Below are 26,082 nucleotides of genomic sequence, written 5' to 3'. Positions count from 1 at the left end.
CCAGCCATGAGACAGCCTCCTTCCAGGTGGTTGTAGAGAGAGTGATGAGGTCAGCCCTGAGCCTCCTCCAGGGTAAACACCCTCGGGTCTCTCAGCCGCTCCCGTTGGCCTTGTGCTCCAGACCCTTCACCAGCTTCGCTGCCCGTCTCTGGACACGCTCCAGCACATCAAAGTCCTTACTGAACTAAGGGACCCCGAAGTGGGCAAGGAGGGAGGGAGCGGAGCGCTGCCACTCACCCCCATGGCGACCCGTCCGTCCCCGCGCTCCTCCGGCCGCTGGGGGCGGTGCTGGCGCGGGCGGTGCCGACATGGCGGCTGTTGCCTAGCGAGGGGCTGTAACAGCGCGACGGGACGCCCAACGCTTGTGCGCTGGCCCCGGCCGCCGCCACCGCCTTCATCTTCCTCCTGCCGATCCCTTCCGCACCGGTCCTGACGGCACGGCCAGCCGCGGCGCAGCCGGGGGACGGCGGGCTCCGCGGCCCTTGGCGGCTCCCGAGACCCAGACGTGATCCCGTTCCCGGCTCCTTCTCAGGTTTGGAGAAGCGGCAAAGACGGAAAATGTTCTGGGCCGCCCGCACAATATCACGGCAGTTATGTTTGCTCCTGCCTTATGGCAGCCAAGGGCAAACGATGCATCCACACCGAAGTATCTCTGTAACTTCGGTGTACTGGGAATATATCATATTCCCACATTCTTTTATAAAATAGAATCCTATGAAATAGGGTTTCCCTCCCACATATGTGCTTAAAGATGGAGATCGAAATCAGAGTAAGGCTTTTACATGTAGTAACCAGATACATTTAAAATCACACTTCCTTCATAGGTAACACAACTTCTTTCTCTGTGCTTGCCGAGTTACAAGTGTCTGGTGCTTCATAAGTGGAAGAGGGTTTTAAAACTCAGGTATATACATACAACTTTTGGAGTAAAAGGTTCCATTTGACTGATTTATGTTGCCTATGCAATACGAATGCAGGAATAGGAAAATGAGAGGATTCATTGTAAGTGTTTGCTTTATCAACAGTGTCTGTTAACGAGCTCTTAAAATATAATTGCTTCATATGACTGTGTTATGTTCAAATAGAAAATCAGGCAACTCTCAGGCTTAAGTCTGCTAGCTTGGAAATTATTAGAGGTAAAATTTATTTATTAATATAGCTGCTTTTATATTAGGTATTTTTCAAGATTGTAATGGTGCTTACTTATACTTTAGGAAATATCAACTTTCTATTTTAGGAAATTAATTCTTATTTATTATATAATGTGGAAAACTTTTTTTCTTAGTTGCAGACAACTGCGAATAATGTGAACAAAGCAGTAGTAACAGATTTCTTGCTGACTATCTGAACACTGAATGGGAAGCACAGGGCTGGAGCCTGGCATGGAGGAGATCCCAGTTAAAGTTGCAGTCCGAGTCAGACCTCTGCTTTCCAAAGAAATACTTCATAACCACCAAGTGTGTGTCAGATTAGTCCCAAATGCGAAACAAATTATCATTGGAAAGGACCACGTCTTCACTTTTGATTTTGTATTTGGCAAAAGCTCAACCCAAGAAGAAGTTTATACTGTTTGCATTAAGCCTCTTCTAGTGTCTCTGACTGAGGGATACAATGCTACAGTGTTTGCATATGGACAGACTGGTTCTGGGAAGACTTACACCATTGGCGGTGACCACATTGGTAGGTTCTTTTTTTAAGCTGGTCAGCAGTGTGTTTGTGCAAGTTAAATGTTTATTACCCAGTAGATGATGTAGCGGAATTTTAAGGGTTAATGAGAAAAGCTGTAGTAAGAAAAAAAGGTTTCCAAAGTTGATGTGATTAATTAAACTGTTCTAAAGCCTTATCCATAAATTAGGCTATACCAAAAATATCTAAGAAGAAAAAAAATTATAAATTGCTCTTTCACACTCCACATTTTAAAATGCAACTTAAACTAGAATTTGTTTCTGAAATGCAGTGTTTTTCAAGTTTTTTGCTGTGTTTATCTTACCTTGAAAATTCCTGCATTCGGTAGTTAATTGTTTGCTTGCTCACTCTGTGTTGGCTTTGTTTGTTTGGGTTTTTTTGAGAGACATTTCTGTGACATCAAAGAAATTTATTTAGTTGATTTAATTCTTCCGAATGGATATAAATAGATTATTCTAAATCTCTTGGTAGGTATTAAAATTTTCCTTTTATTTAGAGTCATAGAACCACAGAATCATTTAGGTTGGAAAAAAACCATAAGACCATAAAGTCCAGTCATTAACTGATCTTTGCTAAGTCCACAAGCCTGTTCTAATGCTTGATCACCCTCTCCATGAAGAAATTTTTCCTAATATCCAATCTAAACCTCCCCTGGTGCACCTTGAGGCTGTTTCCTCTTGTCCTGTCACTTGTTACCTGGGAGAAGAGGCTAACCTCCACCCGGCTACATCTTCCTTACAGGTGGTTTGTAGAGAGCAGTAAGGTCGCCCCTGAGCCTCTTTTTCTCCCAGCTAAAAAACCCCAGCTCCCTCAACCAGTCCTCACACGACTTGTGCTCCAGACTCTTCACCAACCTCGCTGCCTTTCTCTGGGCACGCTCCAGCACCTCAATGTCTTTCGTGAAGTGAGGGCCCCAGAACTGAACACAGAATTTGCTGTGTGGCCTCACCGGTGCCGCGTACAGAAGGACGATCCCTGCCCTGGTCCTGCTGGCCACACTATTGCTGATACAAGCCAGGATGCCATTGGCCTTCTTGGCCACCTGGGCACTGCTGGCTCATGTTCAGCTGCTGTCGACCAGCACCCCCAGGTACTTTTCTGCCAGGCAGCTTTACAGCTGTTCCTCCTCCAGCTCGTAGCACTGAATGGTGATGTTGTAACTCAGGGGCTAGACCCGACACTTGGCCTTATTGAACCTCATACCATTGTCCTCTTTATTCTGCTTACTGTTGTAACTTCACTTATATTCCCTCCACTAGCAGTTATTTAATGTTCCTCTAAGTAACATTGCTAGCCAAATTGTTTAGGTAGTGAGTGCCACGATCTAAAGCCATTCACAGTCCAGGAATGACAACATTTTAGTTTTATAAATATATTTACTAAATTCATAGTTAGATGTGACCAACCCTTTAGATTTTTGGTGAAAAATATTCTGGGTATCCTCTCAGAGACAAACAGTTTCCATATTCTTGAATAAAGAACACAAATTAATAATGGAAGCATTGCCCTATGCTGAATATTTAAAAAACAAAAATAGAGTTTGGTGTTAGTGTTCCATGTCTACTTCGAAAAAATAGGAAATTACTGTAAATGTTGGTCATATATTTTGTCTCACTAAGGTGCTGATGATTTTTTTAAATTTAAGTAGCATTTGTAGTTTCTCAAACCCTCTAGATGTCATTGCCAACCCTAATGAGTAAGGATAAAGAAGAAATCTGTACTCTAAGGAGTGTAGGTTTAAAACGGACTCCATATTTTTCATAACTTTCATAACTATAACATGTAATTTAGAACTTTGAATCCTATTAATGGATGCAAACAAATATTCTGCCCCACAGAAAAAAAATATTTACAGAAATCCTTGTGAACACTGTGCTCTTCAGATTCCTTAGAATCATAGAATCATAAAATCAGTCAGGTTGGAAAAGACCTCTGAGATCATCAAGTCCAACCCTTGATCCAACACCACCGTGGTTACTAGACCATGGCACCAGGTGTCACATCCAGTCTCATCTTAAAAACCTCCAGGGACAGTGAATCCACCACCTCCCTGGGCAGCCCATTCCAATGTCTGATTACTCTCTCTGTAAAAAATTTCTTCTTAATATCCAACCTAAACCTCCCCTGGCACAGCTTGAGATCATGCTCTCTTGTCCTACTGCTGGTTGCCTGGGAGAAGAGACGGGTGCCCACCTGGCTACAACCTCCTTTCAGGTAGTTGTAGAGAGTGATGAGGTCTCCCCTGAGCCTCCTCTTCTCCAGGCTAAACAACCCCAGCTCCCTCAGCCTCTCATCATAGGACTTGTGCTCGAGAATATTCAGTAGCAAATCTCACAGACTTCTCTCAGTTTTCAGTCTTTTTAATTTATCTGACAGAATAACTGCAAGCCTCTGTGACATTTGTGCTTGTATTTTAGCATCAGTTGCAGTGGATGAAAAAGGCATAATCCCACGGGCTATTCAGGAATTATTTCAGCATATTTCTGAAAACCGTAATATTAACTTCTATGTGAAAGTATCTTATATAGAGGTTTACAAGGAAGAACTTCGAGATTTGTTGGAGCTGGAGACCTCTGTGAAAGAAATACATATCCGAGAAGATGAGAAGGGAAATACAGGTAGGATTTCAGCTCTAAAATTTGATGTGTTGGTGTATTATGGAGGGTTCGAACCATACTGAATCTTGAAAACCAAGACACCGTTAAAAGCTTAACAAAAACCAATATTTATTACCAAGAGGTGGCCAACAAAACAAACAAACCCAAAAAGGAGGAAGGAGGAGAGAAATAAGCCCCCAGCACGACCTCCCCACTTACCCAGCTGTTGCCCATAAAGTTATCTTACAGACCTAGCATGCCTATAATTACCCATAGCAGAAGCTGCATCCTTGGAGAGTCAGTAAGTTCACAAACTGGCAGGCGTCCCCGCCAAAAGGCAACGTTCTCCTTGGTATAAAGTTAGCTCCCTCCAAGAAAGCACTATCTGCTTTTTATACAATTAACTGAGTGACCACAACCTCCCAGGTGTGGCCAGCACCGCCCAGCCCGAGGCCCTCAGTCCCACCCCCATTATGTAAGTGCATCTCTTCTGCGCACGCGTGGCTTTCCCTGTGCCTGTGTACTGCACTTGGGGGGTCTTTTCCAAATGAGTCTGGGGGCGTCCTTAATCCTCCTCCTCCTCCATCTCTCCTTCAAGCGACCTTGGAGGACAATTAGCCAATCGCAGGATACCAATTAAAACAGTTTATACAAGAAGCTCTCTTCAAGGACAACTTTCCGGTTTATCAGTGCTTGTTTTCCCATAACTTGGCAGGGAAAGAGCAAAGCTTTCACAGGTGGCAGGGCCAAACACAGACCAAAAGTATCAGCATAAATTCACCCTGGTAAAGTTGGTTTTCACTTGTGTGTCCAAGTTATTCTTGCCTTCTCTTGAAAATGCTAGGGAAAAAATAGTTCGTTTCAGAATATAAACTCAGTTTAACTTATTTGAAGCAGTTTTGAGGTTAGATGCCTGTGAGTAATAGGTGGATATTCCAATATAGATGGAAATGGCAAATGATAAATATGCAACTATTGCTTCTGCAAATTCTGTCTAGAAATAGTGTGTCATTATTCACTGGAATAAGTATTTTAAGATTAAACCATTAAGAGGAGTAGATTTTTTTTGTAGTAGTAGATATTTTTGGAGGCTTTGAGATTGACACCCTCTAGGTATCTTGTTCACCACATGAAAATGCTAGAAGAATCCACATCAGAGATATTTTATTCTCAAACTGTTTGAGGTTTGGCTTTTGTTTGCTTGTTTATATTCTAATTATTGTATTTACTATTGTTATACTTGTTTTACTGAGCTGTCATGGTTTTCTTGTCTGTAGCTGGAAGAAGGCACTAATTTAGCACAAATCTTGAAGACAATATAATTGCTTCAAAACGATCCCACAATACACTTTAAACTATTTCTCTTCTTCAGTACAGTTTGAGTCAGCTTCAGTAAACTGTGCTAGGACATTTTCCATCATTAATGTAAAGAAAAATATGACAAAAAATATGCTTGGAAGGAGTATTTTGTAGAAGTACACTTCTACTTTATTAGGTTATTAACAGATACCTACCCCAAAGACACAATTATCCAAGCTATTTAGGATAAAAATTCTGTTCTTACCACAGGCCAGGAATCATTTTTACTAAAAATCTTATTGGTTTTAGTATTTTTTTCTTTTTTAAACTTGCAAAATATTCTTTGAGCTGACTTTGCTCATACTTTTTCCAGCTAGCACTAGACTGTGGATTGTGTAAGGCAATGTGCAATGTGTAAATGAGTTGTGTCTTGTGTCTATGATACTGTTTCAAATGCTGACACAATACATCCATATATTAAATATCTGCAGGGTTCAGACGTGTTGTACCTCATGCTTTTCACATATTGATGTCTTCTTTTTTCTGTAGCTATATGCTATGACCACCTAATAATGCAGGCTCGTATGTTTCTTTAATATTTATTTATAGTTATTACTGTAAACTTTTGCTGAAGAGTTTAGAATTAATTGGATTATTCTTACTTGCACCTGTTTTGGTGTTTGAAGTGATTGTTGGCGCTAAAGAATTCCAAGTAGAATGTGCAGATGAAGTGATAAGCCTGCTGGAAAGTGGCAATGCGGCTCGTCACACAGGCACAACGCAGATGAATGAGCACTCTAGTCGATCTCATGCCATTTTTACCATCAGTATTTGTCAGAAGCAATCTGCACAGTCTCAAAAAAATACTGATACTGCACGGGATTTGATCGCTTCGAAGTTTCATTTTGTGGATTTGGCAGGATCAGAGAGGGTAGCAAAAACTGGAAATACTGGTGAACGCTTCAAAGAATCAATTCAGATCAACAGTGGTCTCTTAGCCTTGGGAAATGTCATCAGTGCCCTTGGAGACCCAAAAAGGAAAAGTGTACATATTCCATACAGGGATGCTAAAATCACTCGTATTCTGAAGGACTCCCTTGGAGGAAATGCCAAGACTGTTATGATAACATGTATAAGTCCATCCTCACTGGACTTTGATGAATCTTTAAATTCTCTCAAATATGCTAACAGAGCCAAAAATATTAGAAATAAGCCGGTAGTAAATTACAACCCTGAAAAAGACCGCATTGATGAAATGGAACTTGAAATCAGATTACTTCGGGATGCTTTGCAGAACCAGCAGATCAGTAATCAGTATTTACATGACTTAAATGAAGAAAAAGCTCGTATCAGTTCACTCGAGGAGCAGCTCACCCGCCTTCAGGTTCAGTATTTCAGTTACAGAAATTGTGTAGATGAAGCCTTCCCCTTTCTACTTGATTTGAATGATGATGTTAGCTTAAGAAGAAGTCAGCGGGACAGGTTACAGAGGTGGATCACTATGGTACAGAAAGTAAGGAAGGAAGCTCTCACCGTCCAAGAAACTGACACAGGGACTGAGATCAGCCCAGAGCCACATCATGTCATGATTCTTCAGCTAAAGAAGGAACTAAAGAAATGCCAGGTATTTAATTATAAGTTCACTATTTAAGTAACTAAGTGAAAAATCAATCTGCCAAAACTTGAATTCAGTTTTGAAATATGTATAAAGATGTCACCTTACAATTTGACAATTTAAATTTAATTTGCAATTTTGTATCATTTTGTTTGGCTAATCTCTGGGACATAGGTTTATTTTAATGGATCATTGAATACACAGTCATCTTAATCATGACAGAGGTAAGTAAAGGTTATATTTTGGCTAATAAGTTTCAAGATGACTCTGGAACTGAGTGGTTTTATCTGTTAGATTTTTATTTTTAGCTGTGCTAGTATGCTAGGTCTGGCTGGGATGAAGTTAATTTTTTGTAGTAGCTCTTAGGGTGCCATGTTTTAGATTTGTAACCAATAAAATGCTGATAACACACTAATGTTTTAGGTCTTGCTAAAAAGTGTTTGCACAGCAACAGGCATTCTCTGTTTCTGCCTCTGCCCCTCTAGTGAATAGATTGAGGAATTCACAAATTGTGTGGAAACACACATACAACGAAGCAGATGACCCAAACTATCTAAAGAGATATTTCATGCCATACAACATCATGCTCAGCAATAAAAAGGGAGAGTAGAATATTTAGGGAGATTAGCTGTATTTTACCTGGGAACTGGTTGAGCATCAGTCAGCCTTGGGAGGTGGTGGCCTTTGCATCATTTATTTTCTTTCACTTTCCTTCTCTCCTCCACCTTCACTTACTGAACAGTTTCTATCTTGACCCATGAATTTTCTTGGTTTCACTCTTCCTTTGCTCTTCCTCCATCCCATTGGGGGTGGGGAGGGAAGTGAGAGAGCAGCTGTGTATGGAGACCAGCTGTGTATGCTTAGCTACTTATTGAGGTTAACCTACAACAGTCTTTTTTTGCACCCAAACTGTGGCTGAAGGTCTTCAAGGTATAACAGATTTGATTTGTGTGCTAGATTAAACTTCTAGGTGTTATACCTGTTGTTATTTGAGTGACTGTTGCAGGTCATGAAGCTACATATTTGCTTTGGGTGCTGACTTGCGTGTTTCCTTGAATAATAAGATGCTTGATTCCTTTCTAGCTATACAACAGCCTCCAGAAGACATTAATGACTGTTTTCAGATTTTCCTGCTTTGTGTGCTGTTTATCACTCTGTTCTCCTTTGCTTGGGAGACCTATGAAAAAAATACCAGCCATCAGCCTAATTTGGTATTTGGGTCTTGCACTCTGGGTGTCCCAGTACACCAAGAACTAATAACTATACTTTTCCCCTCTTCTCTGAGAGACATTTTGTGGAGAGAGGGAAAAATGACACCTATCCCTTCCTCTCCCTCAGGGCAGTTTTTTATAGCCTTGAAGCCTATAGGCTTCTAAGTTCTTTCGGTATCCTCTATAAACCAGACCATGTTTATAGTGATGTGTTGTGATCCCAATTTTGATTATTGTTCATAAAGTTAAACAGCTAATTGGGGATGCCACACAGGGACATTCTCTAAGGTGATTGATATCTGGGGTATCAGTGTGTATGGGAGGAGTTGGGAAGGTACACAGGGTCACTGCTGCCTCTGACAGCTTGGGATTTCGTGCCTGAACAGGCTCATTAACCCATCAAACTAACACATCATTTGAAGGAGGGGAGGTGAAACACAATGACTTGTAAAACTGTGTTAGACCTGGCCCATGCCTTTAAAGTCACTGTACAGTGCTCTTAGAAATGCAAGAGGTTTTCCTGATCTAAAAGCCCACAAACAGGCATTGAGGAGGTCTCTTGCTCTGAGGCCACACAAACAAGACACTAAACCAGAGACTGAACCCTCAACTCTAATAGTTGCTCTTGTAGTCAAGAAGAAAAGTGGAGGCAGAGGTCAACTTAGTAAGAGAAGCAGCAGCTCCTGCTCAGAGGAGGAGAGAGAAAGAATCAGAAGAGGCAGCCTGTTCTGCAGCAGGACAGGAAAGCAAAGAAACAGAAACAGACATAGTGAGAAAGAGGCTTCTCTAGCATGATAATGTCTCCTCACAGAACCGAAACATGATCAAATAAATAAATCTTTTTGGGAACATCCCCATATACATTTAGGAAGTACAAATTTTGGATATGCTGAGTTAAAATGTTGACTATGAATAACAAAATGTAAGAAATAATGCAGATTGTTGTATGATAAACAGTCTCAAATTTATTTTATAACTTAAAACAACTGTACACTAGTTGGAAACTGAGTGAAGTTCTGACATAAGATGAATGCTAGAAAAACTAATCTGAGTCTGTCGTGTAGTGGAAGGAGACAGTGCTCCAACAAGTTAGAATTTTGTAACATCAACACATTTTTAGTTTGCACACCAAACTGCCATGTCTGTAGACTGTTATCAGGCAATTGCATAAACAGATGTGGTCTTTTTTTTGTTCTCAAGCAATCTAAGTCACAACTTTTTTCTTCTTCGTTGTCTTCTGTGGCTTATTTTAACCCCCTGTTTCCATATTCAAAACAGTGTAAGAGCTTAGCTTAGACTTAAATTTCCCCAGGAGGAGATGGTTAAGGAAAGGCTAAAATAAATGAGTAACTACAGAGTGTAGAGCAGTGTTTGCATATGCCAGATTTAGTAGCTAATAGTGGACCCATTCTTGTGTGCACATACCCATTTCTTTTCTAACAGCTATGATCGCCTGTATAATGCTGTCTTACACAAAATTAAAATCCTGGCATTGTGAATTAGCCATAGGTAACAGCCAAACTAATTTGTGCCTCCACCAGCAGGACTCGTGGAGAAAAAAATAGGAAGAACGGGAATGAGAAGGTTTGTGGGTTGACATTATGTTTCTGTATTTTGTATTTGGCTTCTACACGCTTCCTGGAAGAGTAACAACATTTGGAAGTCTCCTTCAATCAGTATTGGATTATTCATTCAGACAAACACCTGAAGAAGCATTCTTACAGTTTCTTTAAGCTGTTATCTGAGTTTCAGAACAAGAACAGCTGTTCTTATTTTTTTCATTTGATGAGTGTATTAATCACAAGATGCTGAGATCTTGTGGCTGCATGTAACAGCATGCTAAGGAGAATAATTGAATTCAGATATATACTTCAGTAAAGGAGCTTTGGTTATGAGTAAATTATTCCCTTTGGAAGAATGAAACTTGTCAGAACAAAATCAATAGATGAAACGGAAGTGAAAAAATAACTGGTAGAAACTGCAGATAACCACTTAGATAATTTGCCATACATACCTCAAAACTTTGCAGTTTTGATCATGTCTTTTAACAACAAATGAGCTTTTATTTTCCAGCTTTTCCACTTTCCGCCCTTTTCCCCAGCTGAACTTTTCTTGTATTATATAGCAGGCACTAGTTATGGATGAAGAAGTATTCAGCCAGAAGGATCGTGAAGTCCAGATACTACAGAATCAGATAAAGACATTACTACAGGAAAATGAAGAACAACTGGAATCTTTAAAGGAGGCTCAAGAAACACATAGATTACAGGTATTTTTCCACTGATACGCATGTATCTGTATTGAACCATCCTTCCACTGTGTGAATGCATTCAACAAGTCCCTGTATTTTTTTTTATTTAACTACCAGTCAATATTAGAAACATTTTGATTGAATTAGAGCTGTATCACTTAATCAGTTGGGTTCATCTAGTGGATGAACCACAATAATGTGATTCTTGAAGTCTGTATGTAAGCCTAGCTGTGCCACAACCTTCCTGTATAACCTGAGATGAATCATTCACTCTCCCCATGCCTTCCTGTTATGTTTCAGGATTTGCATTATTGTTAAGTAGTTTCAGGACAAGTAATGAATTAGAATTTGAAAGACTTTGAAAGATTCTTTAGACTCTAAAATTTACTGTAAATAATTGAAAAGTTGCATAGAAACTGATTTTGTTATAGCTTTATTAAGAATTAGAGTATTATTCCATTTTGAGTTCACAAGACAGAATTCCATCCTAACTTTCTGATCATTTACTAATAGAGAAAACTGAGTGACATAATGGAAAGAGACATAGTGAGAAAGAGGCTTCTTGCCTCTTTCCTTCTCTAGATCTTGTGCTTGCTAATGAAATTAAGATGGCTATCATGTGCATAACATTTTAAGATCAAGAAGACTGCAGATAGAATAGTTAACATTCTCCCGGTGTTGCCTGTCACATGGATGACAGATAAATTATTATATAACTTTTTTAAAAGAGAAAAGCATAAACATGGATAGCTAGTGCTCTTCTCCTTATTATACTTTGTCTCCTTTTTCCTCTTCTTTACTGATGGCTTGGGCATAGTCAATGACTGAAAGGTAAGTATACTAGTCATCATCTTTTTCTTTCCTCTGTCACTGTCTTTCTTTTCTGTCACCTCTGTCTAGATTTTTATTTTTAACCTGTACACCATAGTGTCAACATACACTGTGATAATGCTTATATAAATTCTGGAGGATACAAGGTAGGATACAGGAATATGTAACAGTGTAGGTAAAAGATCATGACTTTCAGTATTGGAGACAGCAGAGAAGCTTGGGAGCTTTCAGGCACCATTTTGGTATTTATTTCACTAAACTGCCATTTCTATGTAAAAACAGGTAGAATAATGAAAAGTAAGTATTTTTGTCAAATATTTTAAGTTTTATTCACAGGAATATGTAATTTAATGATACATGATAGAATAAAAACTTTAAAAGTAACAAGTATTAGGTATTAAATGTTTATAAAGATATGTATTTATGGAATGGGTGTTACACTGTGGGGTTGTATGTACAATAGTGTCAGGGACAAAAATTCTTAAAAGGGTTAAATAATACCTTCTAGTCAATCAGTTAGCTGTTGCTGCTTCCAAAATGATAATAAATGTGATATTCATACATATATTCTATTTCCTATAACATAGGGATAATATGTACTGTATTCCAAAACAACATCAATATGTAAGGCGTTGTATGTTTGTGTTTGGAAGGAACTTTCAATCTAAGAGAACAGCATAAGAAGGAATAGAAACTTATACTCAAAGTAGGAGAATGCAAAATGTATCATGAGCTATTCTTCAGCTTTTCTGTTGTTGTAAGGCCAGATTTTAACCATACTTTGAAAAGAATCAAAAATAAGAGAGTGAATTGAAAATGTATATAATCTTGGCCTTGTGGATAAATCTGTTTAGATAACATAAGTACTTTTGAACGATGTACAGAGAATGCTGTAGGAGAAGCAGACAAGGTCTCCAAACTATCATTACCAACAAAAGTTGAGGCTGGGTGGAAGAAAAAAGCAGCAAGTCATCCTAGGACATGTACATGTTTATGTTTATTTTTACAAATAATCTTTCAAGTGGAAGTGCTCAAAGAGAAAGACGAAGCCCATACACATGTTTAATTCATAAGACTCAGACCATGAGTTTCATTTGAACATTTTTTTTGAATTCCCATTTTATTTCTCCATAAACACCCATATAAAGGAATTTCAAGCTGCTAATTATGTTGTCCGCCTCTCACTAGATGCCTAGATAGGCTCATGTAACTTAACTGGGATAGGTTTTTCTAAAAAAAATGTGTCTAAAATTTATTGGAGTTGGTGTGTGAGTGGATTGATGATATGTCATAGCATTTGTAGTTTGTTACAGAATTTGCCTGTGCCCAGCAGAATAATTTAGGGTCAGTGAGTGATTTACAAGATTCATGACCTTTGTATGGAATTTAGAAATAGTGAATATGATACAGAGCTCACTTTTGCTTTGTTATTTTTTCCCCATGAGACTGAGAAAATGGTAGAACAGCAAATGCTTATTGATCAGCTAAAAGAAAAATTAGAGAAGATTACAGATGTGAAAACTTTAGGTATCTCAAATGCTTGTGAAGATGGGTCAGCATTTGCAAGGAGGCCCTACAGTGTCCCACTCACAAAAAATCTGCTACGCTCCCTTCACCCACCTTCAGGTACAGAGACCCAAAAGGTAAGGTCTACCCAAATCTTACATTTTTGCCCCTCTACTTTGTAATGATGATGGGCCAATAATTAGACATGACATGACAGTGGCTTTCTCAGATACTGCTTAGCTTCTCATGAAAGACTCTGAAAAATTATTTTCTTGCAACACTTGCTATGCCACAATTATCCAAAATATTCAGGCTTAAAATTCCTACTTACAAGTGCTAAGGCTCTAATATTTTCTGGTGGTTTTCTGGGGGTTTTGAGAGTTCAAATACAAAACATTAACAAAAATGAATTATTATTTTTACGACTGTATTGAATATGTGGAATAACAAGTTTCTAACAGTGCCTGTTTTCACATTTGAAGCTCTTGCAAAACCATTTGTTACAAAGGTATTCAGAGTTATTAGAGAAAACTTCTAATTTTGCTTACAAGCTCAGGTGATGTCAGAATTTTAAATTGAAATATTTTTTTAAAATATCAGTAAAGAATTGCTAAATTGTTGCAGCTGTTTTTACCCATCACTATTTTTGTGTGCTCTCTGGCAGGTGTATACCAGCCCCTGTGCCTTCTCCCTGGACAGGATAATGGCAGAATTCCATGCTCGCAGACAGATGACACTGAGCAAGATAGAAGATCAGGATAAAGTCCTTCACTGCCACCTCTCTGATCAGAGTGATGAAGAGGAAGAAAATACAGGCAGCAAAGACAAAACCTCATTTAAGTAATTTTTTGTTCTATAACTTTTGTTACAGACAAATGCATAGGTATAAAGGTAGAATTACTGCCTAATCCTGCCATGATATGAGACTATCTGTAATGTTACTTACGGTAAACTTGTGGGACCAACTGGGCATATTGCAGAGTAAGTTTGATAAACATAGGTTTAACAAAGATTGCATAATCCTTGGTTTGGGGCCAGAATCTGCCATGAATATCGGGGGTGGTGTGGAGCATAGATGGGAAAGAAGGTACAAATGCCGTGGTAAGTTTGGTATTCTTTTCTGTTAGAATCATAAGATTTGCGCGAAGCAAATTATATCCCTGTGTATTCGCAGTTTAGCATGTTTATTGTTCTTCCTTAGGCATTCCATAAACCAAATATGGACACAAAATCAGGCTTCTCTGTGCACTCTTCCTGATCTAAGTGACATGAAATGTCAAATAAACAAGTCTGGTTTATCCAACAAATTTGTGCTACAGATTGACACAGCCACAGGTAAAATGGAAGTCATAAGAGCAAATCTTATTACAGTATCAGCATATGCAAGAGTGTCTTTAGGACATGTAACTATTTTTCCCAGCAAACTGTGTGTATTTGATACGAATATTTTTTTAGTTACAGCTCAATGTAGGCTTTCAAGATTCTATTCTTCTTTCCCTTTCTGAAACTGATGTCAGTAGCCTTAGTGTTTAAGTAATATTTGTTATCCAGAAAGCTAGTTAGATATAATCCTTAGTACTTCTTCAGTGAAACAAAATGGATTCTCTTATCTTACCAGAAATGCACTGAAATGTTTTCAGAAATATTTTTCCTCATGCTTAGAATCTTGAAATGCAAGTGCATACATTTCTTTTCCTGTTTAGATGCATAGCAGGGAAAAGACTCTTGGTGCTATTCTCTCCTTTTGATTATTTTACTTCATGTGGAAGCACTCCACACAGAACCTTTTTGGGTACAGCATGTATTCCAGATTTTTTATCTCCATTTTGCTTTGTTTTTTTCAAGGTGAAAAGATTGACAGCCTCCAGAAAATTCATGTTTTTAACATGCAGAAGTTGAAGATTTCAGAGTTGAGATTCACTGAGACTGAGCAAAAAATAAGAGAACTTGCACTTAATATCAAAAGGAAAGAGGAACTTATTAAGGAATTAGTAAGAACAGGTAACTGGCTACTATAGGGATAACTGGAGTGAAGATATTCAGAAAAAAAAGAAAAGCCACAAAAAAACTGAAGTCCTGCATGTCTTAGTTTTTACATAGCTACCTTACACAAGAATACTTTTAACAATTTAGATTTATAACTTTTGCTGATTACTTGCTATAATTGCACTGAAGGCTGTAAATTTTGATTACAGCCTACTCTGCTATGATATGCAGATGTATTTGTTAAATACTTTTTGTACTTTGTTGATTGTTGCTCTTATCCAACAATAATGTAATTTTTCATGTAAGCTCAGTGCTACTGATCTCTTCATGGACATGTATTTGTCATATGGTGTCTGGGATAGGAGACAAGATACATCCCTGTATCTTCTGTGTTTTAGCACAGTAGAGGAACAGGAGTTGGAATGGATGAGGGAAAAGGTCAGTGTCCCTGTTAGCCTACATCCCTTACACATCTGTCCTGATACAGAAACTAGCCTTATGGTGACAGTAAGGATCTCTTTTCTCAGCTCCTTCAATCACACTCCTCTCCTATGCTTACCTTCTCTTGAGGTTGTCTTTTGGCACTGAGGAAGATTCTGTGCCCCACCGCCAATTGCCCAAACAGGACAAGTCACGGAGTAGAAACACTGTCCAAGGTTTTTTTCCTAATTATTAAGCTTAAAGCTGAGTAATAAATAAATGGCATATTATTCTGGAAAAAAAACCCAAACAAATTTATGAAATACAGGGAGCCATTTTGGCAAACACTACAATAGGCAGAAGAATTTAAATTTGGCAGTCAGGTGCTTTTGGTGACATCAGGTGACTTGTGAAAAATTCATATATAGGACTCCTTCCTTTATGTCCATTTCAGAGTTACAAGGGAACTGCATGTTCCTTTAGTATTGGAAATTGAATCAGAAATTACTGATTTAGCCAGAACAAAGTAAGTAATGATTCAACTACAAAATTGAGTATTACATTTCAACTGATTATTATGCTGTCTTTAAGGTAAGGATGCTCAGTCTGTAAGTAGGCAATATTCTTTGAAGATAACTAAACTGGAGCAAGAAACTGAACAGGCCAAAATGGAACTGGCTGAAACACAAAAGCAGCTTCAGGAGCTGGACAGTAAAGAGGTGAGAGATGTTCCTGAGAAAGTCAAGTTACAAAAAGAGTTCCGGAAGAAGATGGATGCAGCTAAGTTGAAAGTGCAGGTATTTCTGGTCTGACCATTAAGGGTTGCAAATCTCTGTCTCCCTGTCATATCTGAACCTTAACACTCTGCTTGTAAAATTCTCACCTGTTTTACACTTTAGAAGTTGGCTGGATTGAAGTAGCTTATGAGAAACTTAATACTATTATACTCAGAATGCTATTTAACATATACATGGTTAGATACATACAATATTTTCTTGGTAGGAAAGAAGCCAAAAAAGAAGTGGGAGATATAGGATGTCCATATACCATTGTATGTAGTATCATAAAAGAACCTATACAAGGAGTCTATTACAAGTTTATTCCCTGCCATAAAATCAATGTTTTATGAAAATACTATATAAATTCCAGCTCTAAGCAAATTCATGTGATAGTTTGCAATACCAGGCCCAGTACAGTCATATTTGTTTGACACTGACCTTCTGTTTTTAAGTTCTGCTACACCTAAGTTTAAATTCTGTGTAGGGCCAGCTTAGGTGCTCTGTGCCTCTCAATCTTAGAATGGTGGGTCAGAAAAGTTCCATGTGGAAAAAGGTAGTTGGCTTATTGGCTTGAGCTCAGAACCAGCATTCTGTCACCATTATGTCTCTGCACATTTTCTAGAGGTGTTAGATTTTACTACTTTCACTGTTTTGCCGGGCATGAACTGTATTTTACCTTTTTTCTGCCTGTGCGACTTTACCAGATAGCTCAGAAACCTCAGGAATATCAGGTGATTGTTTGGGCAGAAGTTAGTAAGTCTTGCTGACTCTAAGAATTCAGTGAAATAAAGAATGAAGTTGAGTCTTAGTTATAAGTTTTCCTGGTATTAACTGAAATTTGACATGAATATTCAGGCCTTACAAAAGAAGCAGCAAGACACTAAGAATCTGGCTTCCTTATCTAACCAAAGTGAGAGAGAAGCAACAGAACTTGAGCAGAACGTGGCTCAGATGAAGCATCAGCAATCCCAGATACAGAAGAGACTGTATGAGGAGAGTGAAAAAAAGAAGCAACTAGAAGCAGAACTTCAGCAGGACCAGCAACAAATTAAGGTAGGATTTTTCCTGTTTCTTTATGACAAAGAATTAGATGCCCCTGCTTCCTCAAAGACAATAAACTATACTGCCAGGGTTTCCATAATTTTCAGTAATGACTTAATAACTTTCTGGATAAATGCACTCAAGAAATTGTGTGTAAACATTTTCACATAAATCTTCAGTTTGCCTTTCTCTTTCAGCTTTTTTTTTTTCATTTTATTACATGATATCTAGTTCTAAATTGCAATTTTACAGGTAAATTTAGGGTCAGTATTTCAGATTATATACTTGTGTGAACTCTGACATTAAATGCATTTGACTGACTGATGCAGGAAGAATGGTGCTTTTTATTTGTTCATAGGAATTTCAACTTAAGATGGAGCAACAACAGAAGATCCTTGAACTGAAGGATAAAGAAATTGCTGCTTTCAAAAAGAAGACAAATAATTCTGTGGGAACTCCACATAAACTACAGGTAGTTAATCTATTCCAAATCTGATAAAAAAAAATTTTCATCCCTAGTCATATATCTTTGTGAACTGTTTGGAAAAAGAGTGTTCCATCATAGTTTTGTCTTCTTTTTTGCTGTAGCAAAAAATGGCAATATAGTCTAGCAGCTCTTTTACTCTTTTTCAATGAAAGAAAGAAAGGAGGGCCTTTAAAGTTTTCTTCCCTACAATTTGTGAGAAATGCTGATTCAGAGACCCAAGAGTTCAACAGGTTTGGTTTTCTAGTAGGTTTGAGGGTGATCTTGTTGTGCAATGTTATAAATATTCCATGGGTTGTTTGGGGATTTTATTTTGTTTGGTTTTCTACTCTGACATAAATTACTGTGGTCTCTGCTTTTGGTTGTTCATAACAGGGCTAGAAAAGTATGTGTTCTATGCAGTGGTGCCACCTACATTATTTCAATGTGGACACTGGAACCTGAGTTACCTAAAGTCTTTAAAGGCTAAAAGAAGTTTTAAAAGTTAAATAAATGCAACTGTAAAGCCCTGATAAACTGTGGCTTCAGAATAAATTTGTAATGGACTATGCTAGCTGGATCAGAGATGCCATTTACTGTCTTTAATTCTTTCAACATCACAGTTTCTTATCTCCTAATGTTTTTTCCACAAAGAGCCATTCTTGGGCAACTATAATGCAATGATGATGGGCTAGCTGAATTCTCATGGTACCTTCTAAACCTAGTTGCTGTGCTTAGGTAGATGACATCTATTTATATAACTATTCTTAGAAAAGGAATATCTCTCACTTAAATACATCTGATACAAATTTGTTTATATGAGATGTAGCAATATAACATTGCTGAGCCCCTTGTTAAGTTAGTCCAGTTTCTGTATTATTTTTAGCCAAGATATTGTTGCAGAATTAAAGTTAACATTAGAAATGTCAATGTCTGCTACAGTTTTATCAGTAATTATAAAAAAGATAAACATTATAATAGAATTCTGACCCAAAAAGTCCTGGCTAATGCTCTCTGGATCTGTATTGAAACTTTAGAAATTAGAAGAGCAAAAGAAGTGGTTGGATGAAGAAATGGAAAGAATTCTTCAACAACACCAACAGTTAGCAGAACTAGAAGAAGATTTAAAGAAAAGAGAAGCCATTGTAGCCAAAAAAGAAGCATTATTGCAAGAGAAAAGCCACCTGGAAATCAAGAAATTGAGATCTAGCCAGGTAATTTAAGAAAATTAAGGCTGACTGAAAGACTGGGGATGGGGTGAGGGGGCAGGGAACACAGACAAGATAGCAGAGGAGGCTCAAGCCAAGTGTCTTTAAAGGTGATGTAAGTACTGGGTGGCTTAACCAATCAACGATTAAAATGTAAATAACTCAGACAATCATTTTTATTCACGTTTTCTCTCCAAAATTGCAAACCAAATCAAACCAAACAGTTCTGAACTGTGGAGTTCTGTTAATGCAGAGCATTAACTAATATGATATCCATGATATCATATTATTTATGAATATGACTCAGTCCTTTTGCAAACTAGAGAATATGACAGGGAAATATCTTGCAATATTTGTTTTTCAGTAGCAAAAGTGAATTGTGCTTGAAGTATCATTGTCACTTATAATGACTAGTCCCTTTAGTATGTAGAAAACTGCACCTTGAGTGTTTTCTTTCATCTTTTGCATATCTTATGGTAGCTGTCTGCACAAAATAAATGGGGTCCCATTGCAAGAAGCAAGCAATTTTTTCACTTCAGAATGTGACAGTTTCACCTACTTTTTTCTTACTCAAAGGGAGTATCTCAGTCTTATATCTGTGGTTGCTGTGGTTTTTTTTAGGCCTTAAACAAAGATAGTGTGAAATTGTCAGCTCGCTTAAGTGTACTGGATCAGGAGCTGTGTGATAAAAGTATGCAGCTTCAGGGCAGCACCACTGAAGACAAGACAGACATTTTGGAAAAAATTCAGGTTCTCCACATGGAAAGGGATCAGCTGCTCAGAAGGAAAAATAGTGTGGATGAGAAACTGAGAGATGGTAAAGTGTTGTCAACTGAAGTAAGTAAGCACCTCTGAGAGATAAATATAGATTTTAGCTAGTGTTAGATAATAATGTCTCCAAATATTAGAAAAGCTAGAACTAAGGAACCGAGGTTGTGTATTTTTGTAAATAGCAATGTTAGAATACTGCTGTGATAGCACCAATTACATGCTGGTAACGAAGCTGAAGTTCAGAGGGACTTAATTCAGATAGTGCCTTGCCAAGTCTACTGGTCTAAGAATCATACAATGAGAATAAGGGAACTAGAAGTTCATCAGTTTATCACAGGCAGATATTTAATGTAATGACACAGAACAAGCAATGTGCTGACATAATAACATCCCCTGAGTATTTTCATAGGATTTTGTGGAATAACAAACTTCACCTGAAGGACTCCGTATTTTTACAGAGAAAATAAGTCATATTACCTAGATGGCCCACACTTGAGTTGATTGAAATCATTATGTTGAAGATGTAATAAATCTGCAGTGCTTCAGGCCACACATTTCTGCCACTTCCCTACACAAGTTTTGGTCACCAAACTCCTTATTGACCTGTAAAAACTAGCACAACCAAAAAAAAATAAAATAGCAGAAGTCAACTATTGTGAGGATGAGGAAAGGATAAAAAAGGAAACATGACTTCTGGTTTTCATCTGATCAATCTCTGTATCGTGCTAGGAGTACTATGGCAGGAAAAGACAGATGTTCTAGATTTGCACTGTACCTCTTGTTTTTCCTGTTCCATTGTCTGTGCTACTACTACTACTTCTTACCCTTAAGTTTAGTTTTGCTCTTGAGAGTGAAGTTAAAGATGTCTTGAAAGATTAATTCTAAGCTTTTTTTCTTAAAAAAAGTTTCACTCATGTGTTTCTCTGTAGGAAGAACATGTCCTTTTCCAGCTAGAAGAAGGAATTGAAGCTCTGGAGGCTGCTATTGATTACAAGAATGAAAGTATTTATAATCGCCAGCACTTGCTTAGGTCATCTTCTCAGAGTCTTTCACAGAGTGAGAATAATGTAATAGGGAAACTAGTTTCCCTGTCTGCTGCTGAGCTCAGAGCTATAATCATCAATTATTTCAACAAGGTTTGTTTTGGCTAATGAATAATATTTTATTCTATTTTATATTACTGTTCTAGATAATGAAATGGTAGCAAGAAGTAAAAATAAATTTAGGAAACTTTTGGTGAAAATCTCTTCAGGTTACATAGATCTGCTATTAATTCACATATTTTAGTTTTTATGTTAACCTAAATAATATACTTAAGTGTTAACTTTGTATATCTTGTTTTGAGGTCATTGGCTTGAAAGGTGCTGCAAATATGGATATTTCCTTCCCCCTTTCCAGTGCTCTGTTTTGCTAACTTTCAGAGCAGCAGCATATTTAAATAGTGGTGGTGTATTGAAATTCTTCCTGACTGCAGGCTTTCAAGAAACCTTCATAAAGCTCAGGCTAATATTTCTACTTTTTTTATCTAAATTGAGTATGAACTAGTTTTGCATTAGTTGCCTGCAATGTGTACAGCTACATACTGAAGAATTATACTGATATCTGGAAACATAAAAATGAAATGCATTAGAATATGGTGTGTCTTTGTAACTTTGGATGATTTTGTAAACAAGTTGTCTGCAGGATGCAAGTTGGAAGTTTTTCAGAATCAGGAAGCCACTGTTGTTTCAGTTTAAATTTTGTACAGAGTATTAAAAAATCCACTAGTCCATGTGATCAAAAGGTACACAGTTCAGTTCTAAAGTGTCAGCTGGTAGCAATGGCAAGTCTGTTTCCAGAATAAGCCTAATGGCTTGTAGAGATCATTGGTTTTGTATGTTTTAATCTATTACGCTGAAGGGTAAAAGGTTTTCTTAAAATGCTTTGATAAATCAGAATAAGTGTATTTCTTTCTCAGATTGTTGGCCTACGTGAGTCTGAACGAAAATTACAACTGCAGATTGAAGAACAGGAAATGAAGGCTATGGACCGGGAAAACATAATACATGAATTAGAATCAGCACTTGGACACGTGAAGTTGCAGTATGACAGGCAGCTCACCCTCCAGCGCAAAGAACACCAGAAAAAAATACAGCTGATATTGCATCATTTGAAAGGTATCTGCTGCTTGGAATGGATCGTACAGCAAGTACTGTCTTCAGTCACTACAGAGAAATACTGTATTCCAACTAAAAAAATAAAAGAATAAGGTTCAGAGATATATTTTGGCTGTCACTAATTCTGATGTCATGTATGATGCCAAGGAACAGACACATGGTGTCTGCATGAGAGGAAAATTATATCTTTTTTAAAGATATAATCAGAATTGTTGTATTTTCCTACTGAATTTACTGATATTGGAAAGTTGAAATATACTGCTCCTGCTGATCTTGATCTTCCAAATACTATTAAAACTGACAAGCGGGGTTGACATGGCCTTTTCAATCCTGTGTCATGCTAGTTAAAATGCGCACATTGCAAGCAAAGTGCCATCAAGATACAAGACATACTCTGTCTAGCTGGGCATCTTGATTTCTGACATTTGGTTCTTAAACTAGTTTTATTTCTTCTAGAACAAGAGAGTGAAGGTATTGCAGAAACCTTGAAAGGGTATGAAGTAAAAGTCCAGCAACTGGAAAAGGAATTATTTTTCTATAAGAAAACCAGCAGAGAGATGAAAAAGAAATTGAAGGGCCTCTTTGGAGAGACATCCCATCAAATATTGTCATCCAGTAAATGTGAGCATATTATCTGAAACTGTTTATGCAATGGTCAGTAGACCATTTGAAGAGGGTGAACATACAGAAGTATATCAGATAGCTGTAAGTGTCATATTTTTACTGAACTGTTCTTCAGGAATATATTACAACTCTCAGTTTCAAGGGAGAGACAACATTGATTTATAGCTGTAGCAGTGGTATAACAGTGGTTTAAATTTTTGTTCTGTTTTCCCTGGATTCTAATATAATTTCAGCATCTACAACCTCAAATTATTATGGTTAACAAAAAGGAATTTTGCTATCTAAAAGGGTCTGAATGGTATTAAACTAACAGCTTTGTTATATGTCATGCGCTTGATTTCTTAAAAGTTACTGCGAGATTGTCAATGAAAAATTCCATGCTTTTAGTTACTAACTAGTTACTTACATACTAAGGCTGAAAGAGAGGATTTACATACTTGTAGGGGAAAAAAAGTGCTTTCTAATGTGGTTCTGTGCTTTGACATAAAAAATCCTCAACCAACTCAAAAATACCAAAAAACACCAACAACCAACAGTTGCTATAAGTTTTTAATTGTTCTATGTCCTACTTGCCAGAATCCAAACCTACAACAGAGCTATTCACATGGAGGAGAAAAGAAGGTTCAATTTCATCGCTATTTCAGTTGCCTCATACCTCTCGATGACACCACAATACCTAACATGCACAATACAGCCTTCTTGGCCCCACGTTTCTCTTTGAGGCTCAGCAAGACTGGTTCTTCCTCCAGCAGATGCTTCCGTTTCTTTCCACGCTGACAATGCTGTGCCTTCTACAAAGAAATGCCAACCACTTCCCTGCTACTCCCAGAGTGAAGTAAGGCTTGGCTTTTGCCCTCTGGGCAGGATAATGAGCCAACACATTCATTACCATAAAGTACACCATCAGACTGTGAACATGAATATTCCAGAGACTGGATTATACATGAGCATGGGAAAGAAGCATGTAGTTCAGGACAATGTATCCATGTCCTGAATATTCATAGGGAAACACCTATCCTAGGCAAATTGTAGCAATGGAAAGAAGGGAGAAGATGCCTGTGAATATCCACATTTTTCAAATGCATATACTTGCAAGTTTTTTAAGAAATACTCTGCATTTAGTTATTTTTCTTTTTAATACATTGTGAGGCATGTTGCTATATAATGTAATAAAAACACTTTATAATATGTTACTGAGCTTTAGAAATAATAAAATCCCTTTGTGTATATTGCAGTCAAATTTGCAGAATGTGTTTTGTGTATTGTATTAGTATAATTGCTGACTGTTTTCCAATGTATGAATAATTTCATTTTTGTCATGGTTCAGTTGTTTCAAGACTGCCTACTAGGATACATTACAAGTTAGTATGGTGAGGCTTTTATTAACAGCACCTTCTCAGATGAGAGTAATGACTAATTCCTCTGACGTTTCTGTAGATGGTGAACTCTTTGAACAGAAAGGACAAAATGTGAGGTGCTGATAATTTCTTACCATGTTCATGCTACAAGTTACTGATGCTGTAAAACCATATTGACTACCTATGGGAGGTGCTCAGAAGAGTTGTAACTTTCAGCTATTTATCTCCTGATAAATTTCATTTTAGGTAACAGTGCTGGTCAAGAGGAAGCAGAAATTGCTTCTGAAGATTTCAAGTGAAAACAGCTATTAAAGTTCATATATTTATTAACTACAAGTAAAAGTACTTCTTTGAAGCATCAGAAAGCTCCCAATCTGTCAACCTGCTCAGTGTACTTTAAGCAATGAACAAAAATAGTAATAAACTAATTTAAAATAATTCTATGCTTCTTTACTGGATTTTGTTACAATGTCAATTCCTCATTGAAATTTTTTTGCTTTAGATACTATCTAGACACTGCTATAATGGACTGAAAATAGGGAGAGAGACCTTTTCTCTAGCTAGTCTGGTGTATAGGAATACCATGTAATTATTAACAAACAAACCTTTTTTTTTAGCATATGGTGAATCTGATTTCCAATTTCAGCTATATGTGGGAGCCCAAACCCAGCTTTCAGCAAAAGAAAACAAGGGCTGACAAACACCTCATGGTCTGAAGGAGCTGGACCCTTCTCACAAGACCTGTTAAAGTTCTACCTTATGGATTAAGCCTGGCTCCAGCAGAAATCAGAGAGGACTCTTGAGATGATTGTATCAGACCATGTCTAAACCCCTTTAATCCCTTTCCCCCTATGTAATCTTGGTTGAGGGAAATATTTAACCCATTGGGTGACGGTAGTAAAAACTTGTGTAATTCCCTAATTAACATAGCTCGTCCTCTTCATTAACATGTCCAGCCCCGGATGCCTTTAAAATAGTGTTCTCGTGTTCAATAAACTATCCCAGTTTCCCCATACTGGGATCGTGTCTAGCTTTTATTTTTAAGACCGCCACTAATGTCGCCACAACCGTGGGGCTGAGAACCTTCTAACATTTAGAAGATTCGTCGGCCATCGGCTGGCTGGACGAAGGGAAGCAGCACTCCTTGTGTTTCGGTGGTGTGTGCATAGTCAGAACTGAAAGAAAGCGGAAGACGTGCACGGAAACTTGTCCTCAGCAGGCGGGAACTGCTGAGTGAGCTGATTACGAACTCCAGATTGCTTAATTATTTTAAAGACTTCGTAACATTATAAGTAGGGTAAAATGGGGACTCAAATATCTTCTGAACAAAACCACATTTATTTAATCTTAAAATGCGAGCTTCAGCAGCATAGCGCGAAAATTGACGAACAGCCCTTGCAGAAGCTGTTGCTGCGGGCCCAGCGTCACATGTCAGAACTGCACGTCACTGACCTTCTTGAGATGCGCTTGTGGGACTCGGCGACCGCCCGAAAAAACCTGAGCAGCTGCTGCCCGGGACGGGCCCCAGCCGCTGAGCGGAGCGCACAAGCACACTGCAGCCCGACACACGCTGCCCGGAGAGAGCCGTGTGAGACAGAACCACGGCCACCGCCGCTGCAGCCACCCCGGGCAGGGTCAGGGTGGGAGCCGGCGCCAGCGAACTGCCGCGCTGCCTCGGCAAGTTCCCGTATCGCCGCCCCCTACCGCTCTCAGCAGCAGCAGCCGAGCAGCGGCCAGAGCCGCGAGGTCAGCACCTCAGGCAGCAGGTCCCTGAGGAAGGGCCACCGCCTCCGGCGCCCCAGCAAACAGCGAGACCGAGAGACCCGCGCCAGCGGAAGCAGCAGTGGGACCCGAGCGGGAACCAAGCAGAAGGCAGGAAGGACCCGGAACCCGGAAACGAGAGAGGCACCGGGAAAAACAAACACAAGCAGAGCACGAGGTGTGCAAAAACCGGGGCTGTGGAGCGTGAGCGGAGGAGAGGATCCCACAGAATCCCTGGGGGGCTCCGGGAAAGGTCCGAGGGAGGAAGGAGCCCAAGCGGGACCGTCGGCGAAGGAGGGAGCGAGCGGAATCCCAGCGGCAACAGCACGAGAGAAACCCGGGAACAGAGGGACCCCAGAGACAAACGGAGYGGGGCAGACACAAAGCTGCCGACTTCAGCAGTAGTCAAAGCAGCAAAACCCCCCTTCCTTGGCTTTTTTCCTTTTTCTTTGCAGCCTAAACTAAGAACTGGTCTTTTTTTTGCAAACCCTCTTTGTTTATCAACCTGTTTCAGTTTAA

General features: G+C 38.6%; 1 protein-coding gene across 6 annotated transcripts; it reads left to right on the top strand.

Annotated features, from left to right (window-relative positions):
• The first annotated feature begins 433 nt into the window (after positions 1-433).
• Positions 434-24,240, top strand: KIF27 (kinesin family member 27). 6 transcript variants are annotated; one of them, XM_018081001.2, is made up of 18 exons: positions 434-532; positions 1,286-1,680; positions 4,104-4,304; positions 6,269-7,206; positions 10,537-10,677; positions 12,936-13,133; positions 13,661-13,836; positions 14,198-14,331; positions 14,842-14,997; positions 15,994-16,199; positions 17,037-17,234; positions 17,581-17,694; positions 18,723-18,899; positions 19,515-19,730; positions 20,594-20,800; positions 21,622-21,820; positions 22,277-22,441; positions 24,049-24,240. In XM_018081001.2, exons 2-18 carry the CDS (start codon positions 1,356-1,358, stop codon positions 24,099-24,101), a joined length of 3,804 nt encoding a protein of 1,267 aa, XP_017936490.1. In that variant the 5' UTR covers positions 434-532; positions 1,286-1,355; the 3' UTR covers positions 24,102-24,240. The 6 variants fall into 6 exon arrangements, with proteins under 6 accessions (XP_017936490.1, XP_017936492.1, XP_017936488.1 ...); XM_018081003.2 differs by having other exon boundaries at positions 10,534-10,677; positions 15,994-16,121; XM_018080999.2 differs by having other exon boundaries at positions 10,534-10,677.
• Positions 24,241-26,082: the final 1,842 nt, after the last annotated feature.

This window comes from Manacus vitellinus, unplaced genomic scaffold (assembly GCF_001715985.3).
Source record: "Manacus vitellinus isolate BGI_N305 unplaced genomic scaffold, ASM171598v3 scaffold_50_pilon, whole genome shotgun sequence".
Taxonomy (NCBI): Eukaryota; Metazoa; Chordata; class Aves; order Passeriformes; family Pipridae; genus Manacus; species Manacus vitellinus.
Note: the sequence above shows the minus strand (reverse complement) of the source record. Positions and strands in the feature narration are given on the sequence as shown.

Coding starts and splice junctions, on each gene's coding strand:
- KIF27 (XM_018080999.2), top strand. CDS start 1,356: ATGGGAAGCACAGGGCTGGAGCCTGGCATGGAGGAGATCCCAGTTAAA. Junction 4,305..6,268: donor AGATGAGAAGGGAAATACAG/GTAGGATTTCAG, acceptor TGGTGTTTGAAG/TGATTGTTGGCGCTAAAGAA. Junction 14,998..15,993: donor TAAGGAATTAGTAAGAACAG/GTAACTGGCTAC, acceptor GCTGTCTTTAAG/GTAAGGATGCTCAGTCTGTA.